A 17,594-nucleotide genomic window follows, 5' to 3' on the forward strand; every position below is an offset into this window, starting at 1 on the left:
ATCACCCCCATCTCGCAAAGCAGACGCCTCGGCTATCAACGGGTCCTCCTTGAACTATTTCTTTTTTACTGCAATTAGTAACCAAATGTACAAACAGGCCACGGCGATTGCTTCCTTCATACCCACCTTCCACGCAATAGGTACGGTTCCATTCGTTGTACATAATAGGTGTTCCAGTATGGCTGATTCGGAACGATCAACTTGTACTTTATACCTCGTAAAGATTTTGTTTCGTCATGTTTCGATTACGGGATGACTACCGCGTGATACACTGTGGCGCGACTGGGTGATGTGTAACCTGAAAGAACCTACCGTTTGCACTGGATATTTAGGTTTGATTCATGTTGGTAAAAACAATGGACAACATGACATTTACACATGCCAAGATTTGGCTCCTTGCAAAAAAGGACCATTGCTCTCGCCTATGACCAAAAGTTAATATGGATCAGGGGGGCATTAAGTTTTCTTAATGAACCACAAACGAGTTCTCCTCACACGACTCGTCCCGCCATCTATGCCTTGGGCCGTCTTGAATCTGCCACCCACCTACCCCCGACCCCCACGTCCCTCTCTGAGGCGACACGGGGCAAAGCCTTGGCAGTGCCGGCGGCGGCGGGGCATCTCCCTGGCACAGCTCCCCTCCCTCCCCCAACGACAGCTCGGACCTGGCCGCTGGTGCCTTGGCGGCGTGGCGCGACGGAGGCACGGTGGCGTCCCTGCTCGGCGCCGGAGGTGGTGGGGCGCCTGCTGCCGGTGGTGCTGCCTCGACGGCTGGTGCAGCCCGAGACCTGGGATCCACCTTGGCTGGATCTGGTCGGCGGGGTTCGGGGCTGTGACCTCTGTTAGGCGTGGCGTGGTGTTCCTGTGGCTCTGCTGCGACTCGCTCCCGGCGGTGGTTGGCTAGCGGCGGGTCGGTGGTGCTGGCTGGCGGCGCCCGGAGCGCGGATCCGGGGATCTCGGTCCGGATCTGGTGCGTCTTTGGCGCTGGCCAGCGTCCTTGGGGTGCTCACGGCAGGGAGTGGGGCGGTTTTCTCTGGATCCTTGCGTGGAGCGTGCAGGATGGAGGGTGTAGGTGGTGCACCGGCACTGACGGCGACGGCGGTGCGAGTGCAGCCATGGCGGCGGCGGCGCAGCGAGGCCTTGCCAGGAAGGGTCTTGGCGGGCAGCAGACATTCGGTTGCTGCCGTGTGAGGCGTGCGGCGATGCCTCGGCGGTGTGGGTGCCGGCGTGTGGTCAGAGGTGCGAGTCGGATCCATTCTGGTGGCAGTCCCCTGGCGCGGGTGAAGGCTGCCGTGGCGGAACTGGCTTTGCACCGCTCGGTGGTTGCTGCGGTTCCTAGTCGATGTTGAAGGTGATGGCTTTTGGCGTGTTCCCTCGGCAGTGAGGGGGGCTTCGATGGCAAGTTGTTGCGGTGACGGCGGTGCGAGGCATCTGATCGGGACTGGCCGGAATCTTGGGAGACGTGGAGATGTGCAGCGCTACGGATGAAAATCATGTTCGATTGTGGCCGGACCGGCGTTGATGGCACCTGCGGGTGTCATTCACCTTCCTGGAGGCTTCGTCGAGTGCAGCGCCATCTTCCTCACGACCTCGTATCGGCAGCTGTCTCCGGGGCGAAAGCCTTGATTCGTAGGATCGGCATGATGGCAACGTCTTTGAGGTTGTTACTCTGTTGGGAGCATTGTGCTGGGAGACTCGAGGTCCCATGATGCACTCCTCCGGTGTTCACCGCTGCCCGAATCTTTCTCCTACGACGCCATGTACGGTCGTCGCTGGCTAATCCAAGGAAGCTGGAGTTGCTGTTCTTCGGAGGTCTTCAGTGTAGGCCGAGACGCGGCGAGGGGCTCGGTGTTGGTAGGCTTTTTGTGTCATAGCTGTGTTGTTGTGTTTGGTTGTCCTTGTATGAACCGGGTGTGGAGTTGGTCGCCTTCGTTGTTCGCAGTGAGTGGTAGACGTTGTTGTATGTCTTATTTCTCTCCTTCTATAAAGCTAAGGTACGCAATTTACGTACCCTCGAAAAAAAAGACATGAAGATGCACAGTTAAACATCTTGTTTTTGTACAGAACTACATTTTGTCTCTAACTCTTGTATAGAGTCGAAATACTGTATAAGTCTATTGCATGAGTTAACATGAAGATGGTAAATAAATAAAAACATGGAGATGGGGGTAGAAGGGTCAAAGACAATCAGTGGACATCTTTTTACCTTAAAAATGCAATCTCACTGGCTAGTGGGACCACACAAGCCCACGAGCCCACAACGGACACTGGCGCCGTTCCCCCTCTGATTGGCCACCACCACACAGAAAAAGTCCAGAAAACAACACGAAACTGAACCCTCAAAAAAAAAAACACGAAACTGCAGGAGAGAGAGAAACCCACCCAGCCAGACAACCAGACGCCGAGCAGAGGAGGATGGCGCCGACGCCGATGGCCGGGGACGGCCCGATCGCCGCGGTGGCCCCGCGCACCCCTCCCCCGCCGTCCGCGTCTGCCTCGGCCGAGGCGTCGGCCTCCGCCTCCGGCTCCGGCGCCGCGGGGTCCGCGGCCGAGGCGCCCGTGCTGATATTCGTCTACTTCCACAAGGCGATTCGCGCGGAGCTGGACAGGCTGCACGCCGCGGCGGTGCGCCTCGCCACGGAGCGCGGCGGGGACGGCGACGTGGCGGCGCTCGGCACGCGCTGCCGCTTCCTCTTCTCCGTCTACAGGCACCACTGCGACGCCGAGGACGCGGTACGGCTGTTTGTTTGTTCATGGCGCGCCCGGAGCCTCTGAGTTCGGATTAGCTTTATCGGTGAATTTATGACGGATAATTGGGCTACGATGTGTTGGAATGCGGAATTGTGGCTGTGCTGGCGTTTAGGTCCGCTGAATTGTGGGATAAGTTCCGGGGATTTGGGTTTGATTCGGGGTTCAGAGTGAGGCGTAACACCGCCGTGATCTGAAAATGGACAGAGTTTGTAGGTATGCTGTCATGGTGATATGCTCAAATAATACAGCGCACGCTTATGATCTTGCATATACTTCACCATGTGATAGCGAACTATTCCCTGCATTCTACATTATCCTTTTAATGCATTTCCCAGATTTCACTAGCATTCTGATACAAAGGCCTAGGCACGCCTTAAACTGAACCGGTAAACCTTGGTCCTTGACCACAGGATTCCATCACAGAGTACATCATTTTCTCTTTACATTTAACATCTACAAAAGAAAAGGTTCTGTGTTTAATTAATTGTTCACTTGGCATGGGTATGGGAGATATAACCAAAAATGAAATTTCCTGGCATTTGCTTGACTTGGTATGAGATGTGCCTGTGATACGTTAATTGTTCAACACATATTTTACAGGGAAGGGATGTGCCTCTGATATGTTGATTGTTCAGAGCATGGACTTTATGGCCTATTATCATTTACTCTAGACTGACTCCCTATATTATATTGATATATTTGTGAAATTTTCTAAGCCAACTTTAATTAAGTATACCATGATTCACACTGTAGTGAAAATTTGAATTTAATATTTGCCTTTGATGATTGCAGGTTATCTTTCCAGCACTCGATATTCGAGTCAAGAATGTAGCAGGGACGTATTCCCTTGAGCACAAAAGGGAAAATGATCTCTTTGCCCACCTGTTCTCTCTATTACAGCTTGATGTACATAACGATGATGGTGTCCGTAGGGAGGTTGCATCCTGTGCTGGAGCAATTCGAACATTTATAACCCAACATATGTTCAAGGAAGAAGAACAGGTTTTTTCAGTTCCCTGATTACTATGTTCTCTATACTGTTGAAATGACACTGAAGGTGATTTCATTTTTTTTATCAGGCAGCAGTATGAGATTTGTTGCCATGTTGTAATTGACTAATTTCCATATTATGAAGTTTGGAGTTGTCGAATCAACTAACAAGTTTCAATCAAATAATTGAAATCATATCCTGTGAAGTGGGAACATAGGATGTACTTTTGGCTCAAGGTCTTTAGGCAAAGAAATAAAATGTCATGTAAGAATAGAAGCATTAACATGCAAATCTAGATATAACCTTTTCCTCTTAGGAAGTTTTATGCAGTTATGCTTTGTTACCCTTTAGTTGCTTCTACTTTTACCGCATCTTTAGTAAATTAGTAATTCTTTTGTCTACTCTGATTTACACAGTATAGTGAACTACAGAACAAATATGAAGCACATCATTTTGTACAAAACTGTTGAATATTAGTCACATGCAGGAAGATGTTTCTATCTAAGCACTATTTTCCCGCCGATTGACAATTGCTCTGTATCTGCTGTTAGCTTATGGTCACGGTCACTACTCACTAAGTACGCACTATGCTGGTATAACGGAACCTAAACGCTGATTCCAAGTATGTATGCAACTTGTGGTCTGCTTATAGGACTTCATTGTCAGGAAGCCACCTATTAGAGAAATAGCATCTCTAGAATGTATTTGCTGCCCCGTATACGAGAAATAATTTTGCATGCTGTGCTCTATGTGCATTCTTATTGTCCAACACCTTACTGCACAACAGTGTAAAGACATGAGCTGGTAAAGCATAGAAGCTTTGATTAAAGTGTTTTTACAGCTTAGAAAACTCGATGGTGAACCTAACTGTAAATATGAAAGTTCACCACGAGAATTTTCTCTTGGACTTTTACAAATGCTGCTGATAGTTTTTTCTTATGTATTTGATGACAATTTGTCACTTTGTGTTATTTCTGCCTTAAATCAGCATATTAGTGTCCTCCCCTGTCATTATTCATTGGGCTCCCTTATTCATTCCTCTCAGCATAGTGTATACAGTTTTGGTGTCTAATCATCGGAGGATGTTTCAGGTCTTTCCACTGCTTATTACAAAGTTTTCATACGAAGAGCAAGCTGATTTAGTCTGGCAGTTCATATGCAACATCCCTGTAAATATGATGGCAGATTTTCTTCCATGGCTTTCATCTTCTGTTTCACCTGATGAGCACCAAGATATTCTTAACTGCTTACATAAAATAGTTCCTCAAGAGAGACTTCTCCAACAGGTCCGGATTAATTATCATGCATCTTCTCCTAATAAGAATTCTTCATGTTATTTGATTTTAGTCTCAAAATTCCTGTAGGTTGTATTTGCATGGATAGGAGGGAAAGCAGTAACTGTGGCACACAATTTTGACAATTATTGTTCAAAAGGCAGTTATGGGTGTGAGGATACCTCTCATCAAACAGACAAGAAAATATGCTCACACGAGAATTGTAAAATTGGAAAGAGAAAATATGCAGAATCTAATCATAGTCAGCTTGTAACACATCCTATAGATGAGATATTGTATTGGCATGATGCTATCCGAAAAGAATTGAGTGATATAGCAGAGGAAACAAGAAGGATCCAGCAGTCTGGAGACTTCTCCAATGTATCAGCCTTCAATGTGAGGCTTCAGTTCATTGCAGATGTGTGCATCTTCCACAGGCATGTGGCTTTGAATCTCGACTCATATGCACCTTTGTTTCAATCTTGATGAATAGCCTCTTGTACAACATGGATCATGACAGTTAATAAATTATCTCTATTATGTTATACATGTTCGTACTTTATCAGTTATACATCATTGCTTACACATAATTGTATGAACAAGTTTAGTGTATATTCATCATTACATATGGATATAGATGCATCTAATAAATGCCCTGACGTCCAGTGGTGCTTTTGGCGCACACAACTCATGTGAATAACCATGGAGTTGTGAAAACCCAAGATACCATCAAGCACAGTGAATGGGCAGTATTACCAGTATTATGAATATGTTTTTTTTTTTGCTTGGGAGCTTACATGGTTTTGGCCTAATCTCATATCCTTTGTTTGATCAGTTGTTTTTTCTCCTTTGTTCATCTTCAGTATTGCCGAGGATCAAGTTATATTTCCTGCAGTTGATGGTGAAGTGTCCTTTGAGCAGGAACATGCTGAACAAGAACAGCGGTTTAACAAATTTAGATGTTTAATTGAAGAAATCCAAACAGCTGGAGCCAGATCAACTGCGGTGAATTTTTACTCTGAGTTATGTTCACAGGCTGATCAGATAATGGAGGAAATGGAGAAGCACTTCAACAATGAGGAAACAAAGGTGATCTTTTCAAGAAAGAAAAAGCTAGCATAGTAGTTAAGAAGCTGGAACCATTTCCTTCTCAATGTGATCAACGGGGTCTCATCTATAGTTCACCTTCTTATCTAGGTACTTCCTCAAGCTAGGATAAATTTCTCACCAGAGAAACAAAGAGAACTTCTATATAGGAGTCTTTGTGTCATGCCGCTGAAGTTATTGGAGCAGGTTTTACCATGGTTTGTATTAAAGCTGGATGATGCAAATGGACAGTCTTTTCTTCAGAATATGTTCCTGGCAGGTACCTTCTTCAATTTAATTAATAGTTTGTTCTATGCCTCTATACTGCACTAGCTGTATAAAACATCTCCAAATTTGCATGAAACAGCACCTTCCTCTGAAACTGCACTGGTTACTCTTCTCTCCGGCTGGGCATGCAAAGGTCGTTTGAAGGATACATCCAACTCGGGAAAATTCATATGCTTGCCATCAGGAGCACAGGGCTGCCTGTTGGATGGAGATGAGTTAAAAAATTGTCAGTCATTCTGCCCATGTTCATTGGCCAGCAACGGAACTTTTTCAGTACCTTTGCAGACAGAAAACGGTTCAAGGCCAGTCAAGCGAGGGAATCATGCAGAATATATTACCAACAGAAATCACTGCTCACAAACTACTGACATTGAAGAGTCTCGATGTAGCAAGAAACCTTGCCACATTCCTGGGTTAAGAGTGGAAAGTAGCAACTTTGGTGCTGATTTATTTACTTCTGTAAACTCTTTTCGCTCACTGTCTTCCAGTTATTCTGCACCTTCTTTACACTCAAGTCTTTTTTCATGGGAGACAGACACGACATTTTCCAGCCCAGATAGCATCTCTAGGCCAATTGATGCAATATTCAAATTTCATAAGGCAATTCGCAAAGATTTAGAGTACTTAGATGTTGAATCTGGAAATCTCATTGATGGAGATGAATCTTGCCTTCGCCAGTTCGTCGGAAGATTTCGCCTACTGTGGGGTCTTTACAGAGCACATAGCAATGCTGAAGATGACATTGTCTTCCCTGCTCTTGAATCGAAAGATGCACTACATAATGTCAGTCACTCATACACCCTTGATCACAAACAGGAAGAAGAATTATTTAAAGATATATCCACCATATTGCTTGAGCTTTCACACTTACGTGATGATTCAGCTCACCCCATTGATGAAATTGATGAAGCTGGAAAAGGCCATATTTGTTCATACAGTGAGATTGATTGGTCCAGAAAGCATAATGAACTTTTGACAAAGCTTCAAGGAATGTGCAAGTCTATCCGGTTTACCCTGTCTAATCACGTGCATAGAGAAGAACTTGAGTTGTGGCCACTGTTTGATAAACATTTCTCTGTGGATGACCAAGATAAGATTGTAGGTCGTATAATTGGATCTACAGGAGCCGAGGTTCTGCAGTCAATGATACCTTGGGTTACATCAGCACTTACTCTAGATGAACAGAACAAGATGATGGATACATGGAAGCAGGCAACGAAGAATACAATGTTTGATGAATGGCTAAACGAATGGTGGAAGAGTTCACCAACTTCATCTGGCCCCTCAAATGAGGCCTCCTCCTCCCTTTTAGAAGGTCTGCTCTGTTTTTTTCTAGACTCTCCTCTTCAAACTCTTCCACCATGTTTTTGTTCACTATTTTACATATGTATATACTTTCTCCACTTGGTAGTATATTTTACAAGTCAAATATTTTATCCATAGGAAAACCTTAATTGAGACCCACACTGTTTGATAAAGCAGATACGAATACGAGAATCACCACTTACACTGGGTTATTTGTAAAGAGGAGGATATAACTTGCAATGAGCATCATATGAAATTCTTGCTCAAAGTTAAATGCTGTGTTACTTAAGTAAGACATGACATCTATTTTGGCATAAATAGTGGTGACCCGGTTGAATATAAAGTTGCAACCATGATGTTTGATAGTTTGCTTGGACAAAGGGAAATATTAGAGAAGGTTCCAGTTTAGGGCAAAGAAGACAGCAAAACTATGTCAATGCATTTCTTTGCAACAACTAAAACTGACAATATGGACTACCTGGTTTCTCTGGGTTATTCAATGATCAAATGTTGACATGATACAATCCTTGGTCATGTAAATTTGTGATAAAGGGAAACAGTCAAGGAGAATGAAGTTGGACATATCATACGTAAGAGCAACTGGCTAGAAAAACATGCAAGATACTAAAATAGTAGGATTGGGCCATTGGGGTGTACATTTATGATGAACGAGGAAATAATCTTCTACACCTCTACTGTTTAAGTATAGCATGTTACAGTTTGGAGGTTCAGATTATTATTTCACCGAGTCTTACTTTCCTTTTGCCCTGTAGAAAGCCAAGAAAACCTTGACCAGAGTGATCAGATGTTTAAGCCTGGTTGGAAGGACATTTTCCGAATGAATCAAAGTGAGCTCGAGGCTGAGATACGAAAGGTTTCTCAAGATTCTACTCTTGATCCAAGGAGGAAAGCATATCTAATCCAAAATCTCATGACGAGGTTTGTCATTTTAAAGTTACAACAAATAAATTGTAGGGGCTATTGCTGCTGTTTCACCCCAAAGATTTTGTATATTTTATTGGAATGACTGGTTGTATATTTCATATTGTTAATTGCATGAATTTCAGCCGCTGGATAGCTGCTCAGCAGAAATCACCACAACCAAGATCAGAAGATCACAATGGATCTACTGTAATACCTGGATGTTTTCCTTCTTATCGAGATCCAGAGAAACAAATATTGGGTTGTGAGCATTACAAAAGAAACTGCAAGCTTGTTGCTGCCTGCTGCAATAAGCTGTTCACATGCAGGTTCTGTCACGATAAAGTTAGTGATCATACAGTGGAGAGGTAAACTCAGTACTACCAATGTCATCTGTCTTCTGTGCTGACTGCTTAGCACTCTATAATTCTCACAGTAGCAGAATGTTCAACGTTCCCTTTTGAACACATCCAAATATTACTAAAAAAAATGAGATTTGGATAACCTAGTGGTTAATTTGCTCTCATGTAAAGCAGCAAGGCGACATGATTATTTTAGGCGCGTACTCATCATGGCTCTTGGATTGTTTTTTCTTCTTTCTCCTTCATCCATGTGTTCCGGAAGTTAAATTCACTTGGAAATAATTGGTTTAAAAGCTTTAAATAGGCTAATATAGGCCTTGTGAACTTCTTATCTTCCCCATTTGTAGCTTTTAATTGCTTTGCCTTAGCCATGTGGTAGTAGTATATAAAAATACATTATCTTTTCTGTAGTACCATTGGTTGTTAGAGATATGTTGTGAGATAATAAGCTAAACTGATATTTCTCACATTGTGGTACTACAATTTTTAGGAAAGCAACTTTGGAGATGATGTGCATGTTATGTATGAAAGTTCAGCCAGTTGGCCCAAATTGCCAAAGTCCTTCTTGCAATGGGCTATCAATGGCAAAATATTATTGCAGTATATGCAAGTTTTTTGACGATGAAAGGTAAACCCTGAACGTGTTTGCTAGGTTTCAGTTTCTCTTGCAGTAATAATTTTTCCCTTGTGTGTGTGTGTGTGTGTTATCTCTATCCTCACATATGAAACCAAACTTTGCACTCAATAATATTGGACATAAATATATCAACACGATATTAGTTAACAGGATGAGGCATCTATTGTCATTGTGGGAACTAGCTAACCCCTACAGGGTTCTCTAATTATAAAAGAACACTTCTACCACCTCTCTTCTATTTCCTTGTTTCCTACCACTTCCTAAAGCCAAAATGTAGGATACCGTACTGGTGGACGGTGGCTGAACTTTAATTGCCAATCCTCAAATGCGTGCTCATCTGCATCCAAGAATACTTACCAGTCCGTCAAGTTGCTTCGAATAATACACCATCTCTGTAATGTAGGTGCATTTATGCTATGATTAATGCATCATGTGGCTCATGACTGCAGTCCTCCTGTGCATACCTCTTTTTAAATCTCAATTATGTGCAAAAGTACAGGCCAGTTGGTAGTAGGTTCCGTTTTGTGTTTTGTGTAATGTGTTTTCCATCTCCATAATATATTGCAGATGTCTAACTATGTGAACTTTACAGGAGTGTGTATCATTGCCCTTTTTGCAATTTGTGTCGTCTTGGGGAAGGATTGGGCACCGACTTCTTCCACTGCATGAAATGCAACTGTTGCCTCGGCTTGAAACTGAAAGAACACAAATGTCGGGAAAAGATGCTTGAGATGAATTGTCCAATCTGTTGCGACTTCCTATTCACGTCAAGTGCAGCAGTTAGAGGTCTTCCATGTGGGCATTTCATGCATTCAGCATGCTTTCAGGTATGATAGCCTAGTAGCAACCTGAGGCATTTTTAACGTACTCTCTCTGGGAGTCTACTCTGACAATGTCGTCAACTCCAGGCATATACTTGCAGTCACTATACCTGTCCAATCTGCAGCAAATCCTTGGGAGATATGACGGTAAGTTGCACCACTTGATACTAAAACTGTTTCTGCATTTCCCTCTGATGACTGTGTTCTATCTCATGAATTTAGAAATTTCAGAAACTAATGTTTCGGAGTTACTAACAATATCCTCTGTATTAACGCCAGATTTCTTTTAGAAGCAAAGCGAACGAACTAACGTGAAGTCCATATCCTCTGTTTCTCTGTAGGTGTACTTTGGGATGCTCGACGGCTTGCTGGGTGCGGAAGAGCTTCCTGAGGAATACCGGAACCGATGCCAGGTACACTATTTCTCTCATTCTGATTTCGTTCTTTCCATTCCATTGACTGAAGGATTTACACTGCCGCTCTGCCTGATTGCTCCAGGATATACTCTGTAACGACTGCGGAAGAAAAGGGCTTTCTCGGTTCCACTGGCTGTATCACAAATGCGCCGCCTGCGGCTCGTACAACACCAGAGTTATCAAGACCGAGGCACCAGATTGTTCCACGTCGAATTAACAGGCGAGTCGTTTTCTGTTTTCTTCTTGTGCTCGATTCTTTTGGAAATTCGCCTCTGTAATATATCTCGATACAGAGGAACATTACATATCTATAGTTGTGATGCTTAATAACAGTCAGTTGGGAGCATGGAGGCCACTTTTGGTTAGCAGCGATGCTAAGATGTCAGTTCACTGTAGCAAAACGCTAAATAGTTCTATGTTACAGCCATCCGGCCCGTCTCTAGGATAATGCGTTGGGACAGTGCAAGAACTGGCGGCGTGAATAGAACCAAGTCATCTTAATATTATTTCTGTGGCCAAAATATATGATGGTCAGTTGGCCAACAAAGCATGCGCGTGTGGCTCCAGTTTGAGAACAAATCTTTTACTTCTGTTTCTGGTAGCACATTCAGTGGTGAGCTGAGGGATGAGGTTTTCAAGTACCAACCAACAAAATCAATTGACGTGATCACCACGCTCTTGAGAGATTATTAAGAATTCCTATCCAGGTTCCACCACGCTCGCCCACTCACGGATGAACATGAGAAGAGGAGGGGAATAAGGGAGGCCTAATTAAGCAGGGAGCAGAGCAATAGTGAGCCCGAGGCAGACCTTGCGATGGGTACTGCGGCGAGGGATCCGCGCCTAGCGGTGGCGCCCGTGCTCTTCCGTGCGGCGGCCATGGTCGCCGGCGTGGCGCTCTTAACTGGTGGCGGCTTGGATTCCTTTTCTGAAAGCTACGTATGAGGTGCTGGATTCCGGCAAGGTTGAAACTAAGAGTACCTTTTCATCACAACTCCTGGTATACCACTACCACGAAGGAACCTTTGATGTCACAAGTTTACGGAGAGCTGTCTAGCCCGATCTTGAGCACCAACTCCTGGCCTGGTCACGTTGGATCAGCGCGCCGATCCGGCGGCGAGGTCGTCCAGGGCCTGCCCGGCCACGGCGCCTCCTTCCGTACCTCTGCGGCGAGCCTCGCGAACAGCCTGTGGTCGGAGCCACAGAGCTGTGCGCACATCGAGTCCATGCACTCCGTGGCAGGTCGAGCGCGAGGCGTCGCAACGGGTTCGCGCCCAGGGTGCGCCGGCTTGCTGCTCGGTGCACGCCATGCTGGCTAGACGCCAGAGTTAGGCACGGCACGGCACGCCTGGCATTTCTCTCGATGGCCGCATCTGGAGCGGTGGATGGTGTCCTAGAAGTCTCGGAGCTGCGTCTGTCGAGTTGAGCCTCTGTTCCAATGGCCAAGGACATGAATGAAAGAGTCAGCATGCAACTATTTGAACTATGCATTTTACGAATATGCTGACAGGTGTAAGAGCAACTTCAATGGGCCGACCCAAACGGACGGCGATTTCGTCCGCCTTTTGTCCGTTTGGGTCGGCCGCCCGCTCGGCGTCCGCCCTGTTTTTGATATGGGTCGGCAGCGCGCCCAACGCGCCGACCCATATGTGTCGGCGTGACCGGCTGGCCGCCCAATTTTACATTGATTTGCATTCAACATATTGTCAAATGAAAATGTTTACAAGTCAAATAGTCTGGCCGCCCAAATAAATAGTATAGTTTTATAAGTCAAATACAAATAAAAATGTTTCACATAGTTTTGCAAACGACTAAAAGAAGATACATCTATTGGTTGCCAACATGAGCCCTTCCAGAGAAGGAAATGCCCGCTCTCTCGGTTGCGATTCAACGCCGGAAGGTGACCCGTAATGGAGCCATGGAACAACGGCCGTTGGTTGTTGAGGTGGTGATGGACAAACACGGCAGCCAATATCTCCTCATCGTCGGACGACGAATCGTCGGAGTCGCAAAGGAAATTGTGAAAAAAGAACTCGTCAGCGGAGTCCATTTCGTACCTTGGCAAACTGTCAAACAGCTTGCGGGCGTTGAAGAAGGAGACGGCCGGCGAGGGGAGTCGCGGCGCCCACAGACCAGCTAGCTGCCCTGCCGGCGTCCGACGAGTGTGACGGCGTCCGACGAGCGTGCCGGTCGGATGTGGCAGGGGCGGCGAGGCGGTTCTTGGTCGCGGGCGGCTGTGCGGTGGGGGAAGCGGTGGTGGGAAGCAGTTTGCTCCCCGGCGACAAAACGGCGGCAGAGGGCGACGGGGGAAGGGGTGGCGTTGCTGGGCGGATGTGGAGGCGGCGGTAGCTAGAAGAGTCGCCGGCAAAAACGGGCGGCGGCGTTGGCAACGAAGGAGGCGGGTGAGGGTTGCTTGTTGGCCGGAGGGTGAGGCGGGAGGCCAATGTGCCACAGACCAGCGGGCCCGGGGACATGAGTAGGCGAGCGCGCGCGTCCGTCGCGTGTTCGCGCCGACGCAAATCCGGCTCAAAAATGGGCCGGGAATGGGTCGCCCGCGGACGAAAAACGGACGCGTGTCCGTTTGGGTCGGCGCGTTAGACCGCCCACTGGTAGAAAATGGGCCTTTAGTCCCGGTTCGCAAAGGCCATTAATCCCGGCTGTGCAACCGAGACTAAATATGCGCGACTAAAGCCCCCCCCTTTAGTCGCGCCTCTTACGAACCGCGACTAAAGGCCCGTCCACGTGGGCGCCAGGAGTCCGTCGGGGCGGAGGACCTTTAGTCCCGGTTCTCGTGGCTAACCGGGACTAAAGGCCTCCTCCGCAGGTTTAGGGTTTTAGCCCCCCTAAACCTGGTTTCTTTTTAATTTGTAGTGTTTTATTTCTTTTATATTTTATTTTGTGTCTTATTTTAATTTTGATGAAGTTTCAGTACACATATTCTACGCTACTATATACATGCATATGAAATTTCAAACAAGAAGAATTCAAGAGGAATATATAATATATATTCAATCTCGGGTGACCATATACAACTTCGAACAAGTTTCCATACACAATTAGGATGGATGACCATATACAACTTCGAACAAGTTTCAATCTCGGGTATGCATATAAATTTCTTCGTCCTCGGTATAGTGTTCTCCTTTAGGATTGATGACTTCCCTCATGAAAAATCCTGCTAATTCATCTTGAATTGGTCGGAAGCGAGCTTCTGGACTAAGCCTCCTCCGCAAGTTATCCGTCGCCTTCCGCACGCTATCCGATGCCTTCCGCTCAGAGGTGTGTCTCCGGATGTTCTCACAAACATAGTATCCACATAGATTGGTCCCCGGTGGCTGCTTATCCACATTAACTAACCTTCTAAAATCTAGCTCATGTTTGAATTCACCGACAATTTCTTCTGAGAACCGTCTCCAAACCCTACAGGGCAAAGAAAATTAAATGAACAAGGGAGTTATTAGTTACTTGATATTAGGAAATGAACGAAAGAGACCGATCGATATAGAGCTCAAATGATTGAAAATAATTACTTTTGCAGCATTTTTCTCATGTCGGCCCAACGCTTTGGATCCGAATCCATAGAGTCCATGATTAGAACTCTGGAGGTGTGAAGTTCAATATTTAGCAGAATCCAGTGGAACCTGCGGACACGTTACATGCACAGTCATGCATAACTCATCGATTAGACATACCATGCATGGAGTAAACAAAAGAGAATGGGCACAAGAGAGAAACACTCACCCAAAATGGTAAGGAAATAGAATATGACTTTTGAATTGATGCTTTCTAAGAAACTTGTACAAGTCTTTCTCCACGTCTTGGGGGTGATTTTGTAACACATGTCCATTAACGATATGTGGGTCAATGAACCCAACATTATGGATGTTTCTTATTTTGCATTCCCAAATCTTCAATCTGCATAATAGCGTACGCAACAATATAGTTAGGACAATATATATATATATATATATATATAGTGCAGGCAATGAAGAACGAGATGAGGTAGAAATAAATCACTTACAGAACGTAGCAACTCAGCATAGATTTGTCGAGGTCGCGCAGATTGAACAGCTGGAACAATTCACTCATATGAACTTGTACAGAGTACCGTTTGGTGTGATGCTCCTCTGTAACTTGCCTCACAAATTCTGGCCAATCATCTTTCAGTTTCTCATGTTGTCCATTGAAATCCGGAGTCTTGCCCTTGTTGACATAGTCATGGGTTAAATTTTTCTTGAAGTTCCGGAATGCTTCGCCCATCTTCTGAAGAGCGAACTCTTTAACTAGCCTCCTCCTCTCACGTCCACCCGGAACCTCGTTACCGAATTCATCGACTTTGTTGTATTCCGGAGGTAGAATGAAATGTTCCATAAGCTTTCTCCAGCAATCCTTTTTCATTCTCTTGTCGACAAAACTGAAACCAAGACGTGCCTTCTTTGGCTCCTTCCATTCCTGGACGGTGATCGGGACGTTGTCTCTAACAACGACTCCGCATTGGTTGATAAACTTTGAGGTGTGCTGTAGGGGCTTGCCGGTTTCACTGACAAAATCAATGGCATATGTTTCTCCTGTTTTCATCGCCTTGGATTTGCCACGCTTTGTCGTACTCGATCCGGCCGAGGGCTAAAAAAAGAAAGAGAGTCGCGCGCGTTAATACATTTCAGTAAGTTTGTATCACGAGAGGCTCAATGTATATATATACCTCGCCGGAGGTGGTTGCTACTTGCAATTCGAGATCGTCGTTTGTTGACGGTTGACCTCCGTCGACAATGTCCGTTTCTTCACCTTCTTGATCATCGATAATGTCTGTTCCACCGTTAAGGTTCAGAAAAGAAGAGACTACATCCTCTTCTTGCTCATATTCTGAGCCCGGCACATAAGGAATCTCGTTGTTTATGATGCCCATTAAATAACGTTCAGCCTCCGGATCCCTAAGCGGCTCGGCTCTATCGTCCGCCATATGTCACTCCTGCATGTAGTAAAAATTAATTAAGTATAAAGGAATTAAAAAATAAGATTAAGGGGACATAGAGGAGGAGGAATTAAAAAATAAGATTATTGAGCACTAATTTGCATAGAAGTTTTTGTTTGAGCACTGCCAAGTATTTTCTTTTTCCTTTTCTTTTTTCCTTTTCTTATTTTGTTTTTCCTTTTCTTCTTCCTTTTCTTCTTCCTTTCTTTTTCCTTTTCTTTTTCCTTTTCTTCTTCCTTTTCTTCTTCCTTTTCTTTTTCCTTTTCTTATTTTGTTTTTCCTTTTCTTCTTCCTTTTCTTTTTCCTTTTCTTCTTCCTTTTCTTTTTTCCTTTTCTTATTTTGTTTTTCCTTTTCTTCTTCCTTTTCTTCTTCCTTTTCTTTTTCCTTTTCTTCTTCCTTTTCTTCTTCCTTTTCTTTTTCCTTTTCTTCTTCCTTTTCTTTTTCCTTTTCTTATTTTTTTTTCCTTTTCTTATTTTGTTTTTCCTTTTCTTCTTCCTTTTCTTCTTCCTTTTCTTATTTTGTTTTTCCTTTTCTTCTTTCTTTTCTTTTTCCTTTTCTTATTTTCTTTTTCCTTTTCTTATTTTCTTTTTCCTTTTCTTCTTCCTTTTCTTTTTCCTTTTCTTCTTCCTTTTCTTCTTCCTTTTCTTTGTTTGAGGAGGACGGCAGGCGGCGGCGGGCGGCAGGCGTCGGCGGGAGGCGGAGGACGGCAGGCAGGCGGCGGCGGCGGCCGCGGCGCGCAGGGGCAGGGGCAGCGGTGGCGGCGGCGCGCAGGGCAGGGCGGCGGCGGCAGTGCAGGGCAAGGGCGGCGGCGGCGGCGGCGCGCAGGGGCAAGGGCAGCGGTGGCGGCGGCGCGCAGGGCAGGGCAGGGGCGGCGGCGGCAGTGCAGGGCGTTGGAGCTCACTGGGGGCAGGGCGTGGGCGTCGGCGTCGATCAGCGTCGGGGCAGGGCGTCGGCGTCGAGAGGAGAATGGGAGGTGGAGGGCAGGATTTACTAAGTGCTGTATATATAGACAGAGCATTAGTCCCGGTTGGGGACACCAACCGCGACTAAAGGTACCCTTTAGTCGCGGTTGGTCTCCCCAACCGGGACTAAAGGTTCTTTCGCGCCGCTTTCGTTCCCGCGCGGAAAGAGCCTTTAGTCGCGGTTCGTGTCAGGAACCGCGACTAAAGGTCCTTTTTCATATAAAATAAAACTAATTCATTTTAAAATCTTAAAAATACAAATAATATATCAAAAAATCAGAAAAATAAAACTAATTCATTTTAAAATCTTAAAAATACAAATAATATATCAAAAAAATCAGAAAAATAAAACTAATTCATTTTAAAATCTTAAAAATACAATTATATATCAAAAAAATCAGAAAAATAAAACTAATTCATTTTAAAATCTTAAAAATACAATTATATATATCAAAAAAATCAGAAAAATAAAACTAATTCATTTTAAAATCTTAAAAATACAAATAATTTATCAAAAAGTTCAGAAAAATAAAACTAATTCATTTTAAAATCTTAAAAATACAAATAATATATCAAAAAATCAGAAAAATAAAACTAATTCATTTTAAAATCTTAAAAATACAAATAATATATCAAAAAAATCAGAAAAATAAAACTAATTCATTTTAAAATCTTAAAAATACAATTATATATCAAAAAAATAGAAAAATAAAACTAATTCATTTTAAAATCTTAAAAATACAAATAATATATCAAAAAATTCAGTTCATCGATCCCTTGAAGGTTTGACAAAAGGTTTGATACATC

General features: G+C 44.5%; 1 protein-coding gene across 1 annotated transcript; it reads left to right on the forward strand.

Moving 5' to 3' along the window:
• Positions 1–2,344: 2,344 nt before the first annotated feature.
• Positions 2,345–11,375, forward strand: LOC123182935 (zinc finger protein BRUTUS). Its single transcript, XM_044595633.1, has 14 exons — positions 2,345–2,733; positions 3,544–3,753; positions 4,834–5,028; positions 5,107–5,453; positions 5,880–6,105; positions 6,214–6,382; positions 6,470–7,705; positions 8,469–8,634; positions 8,763–8,984; positions 9,469–9,606; positions 10,208–10,442; positions 10,524–10,583; positions 10,778–10,849; positions 10,935–11,375. The coding sequence occupies exons 1-14, from the start codon at positions 2,416–2,418 to the stop codon at positions 11,067–11,069; spliced, it is 3,729 nt and encodes a 1,242-aa protein (XP_044451568.1). The 5' UTR covers positions 2,345–2,415; the 3' UTR covers positions 11,070–11,375.
• Positions 11,376–17,594: the final 6,219 nt, after the last annotated feature.

The sequence above is a fragment of the Triticum aestivum genome, chromosome 1D (genome assembly GCF_018294505.1).
Source record: "Triticum aestivum cultivar Chinese Spring chromosome 1D, IWGSC CS RefSeq v2.1, whole genome shotgun sequence".
Taxonomy (NCBI): Eukaryota; Viridiplantae; Streptophyta; class Magnoliopsida; order Poales; family Poaceae; genus Triticum; species Triticum aestivum.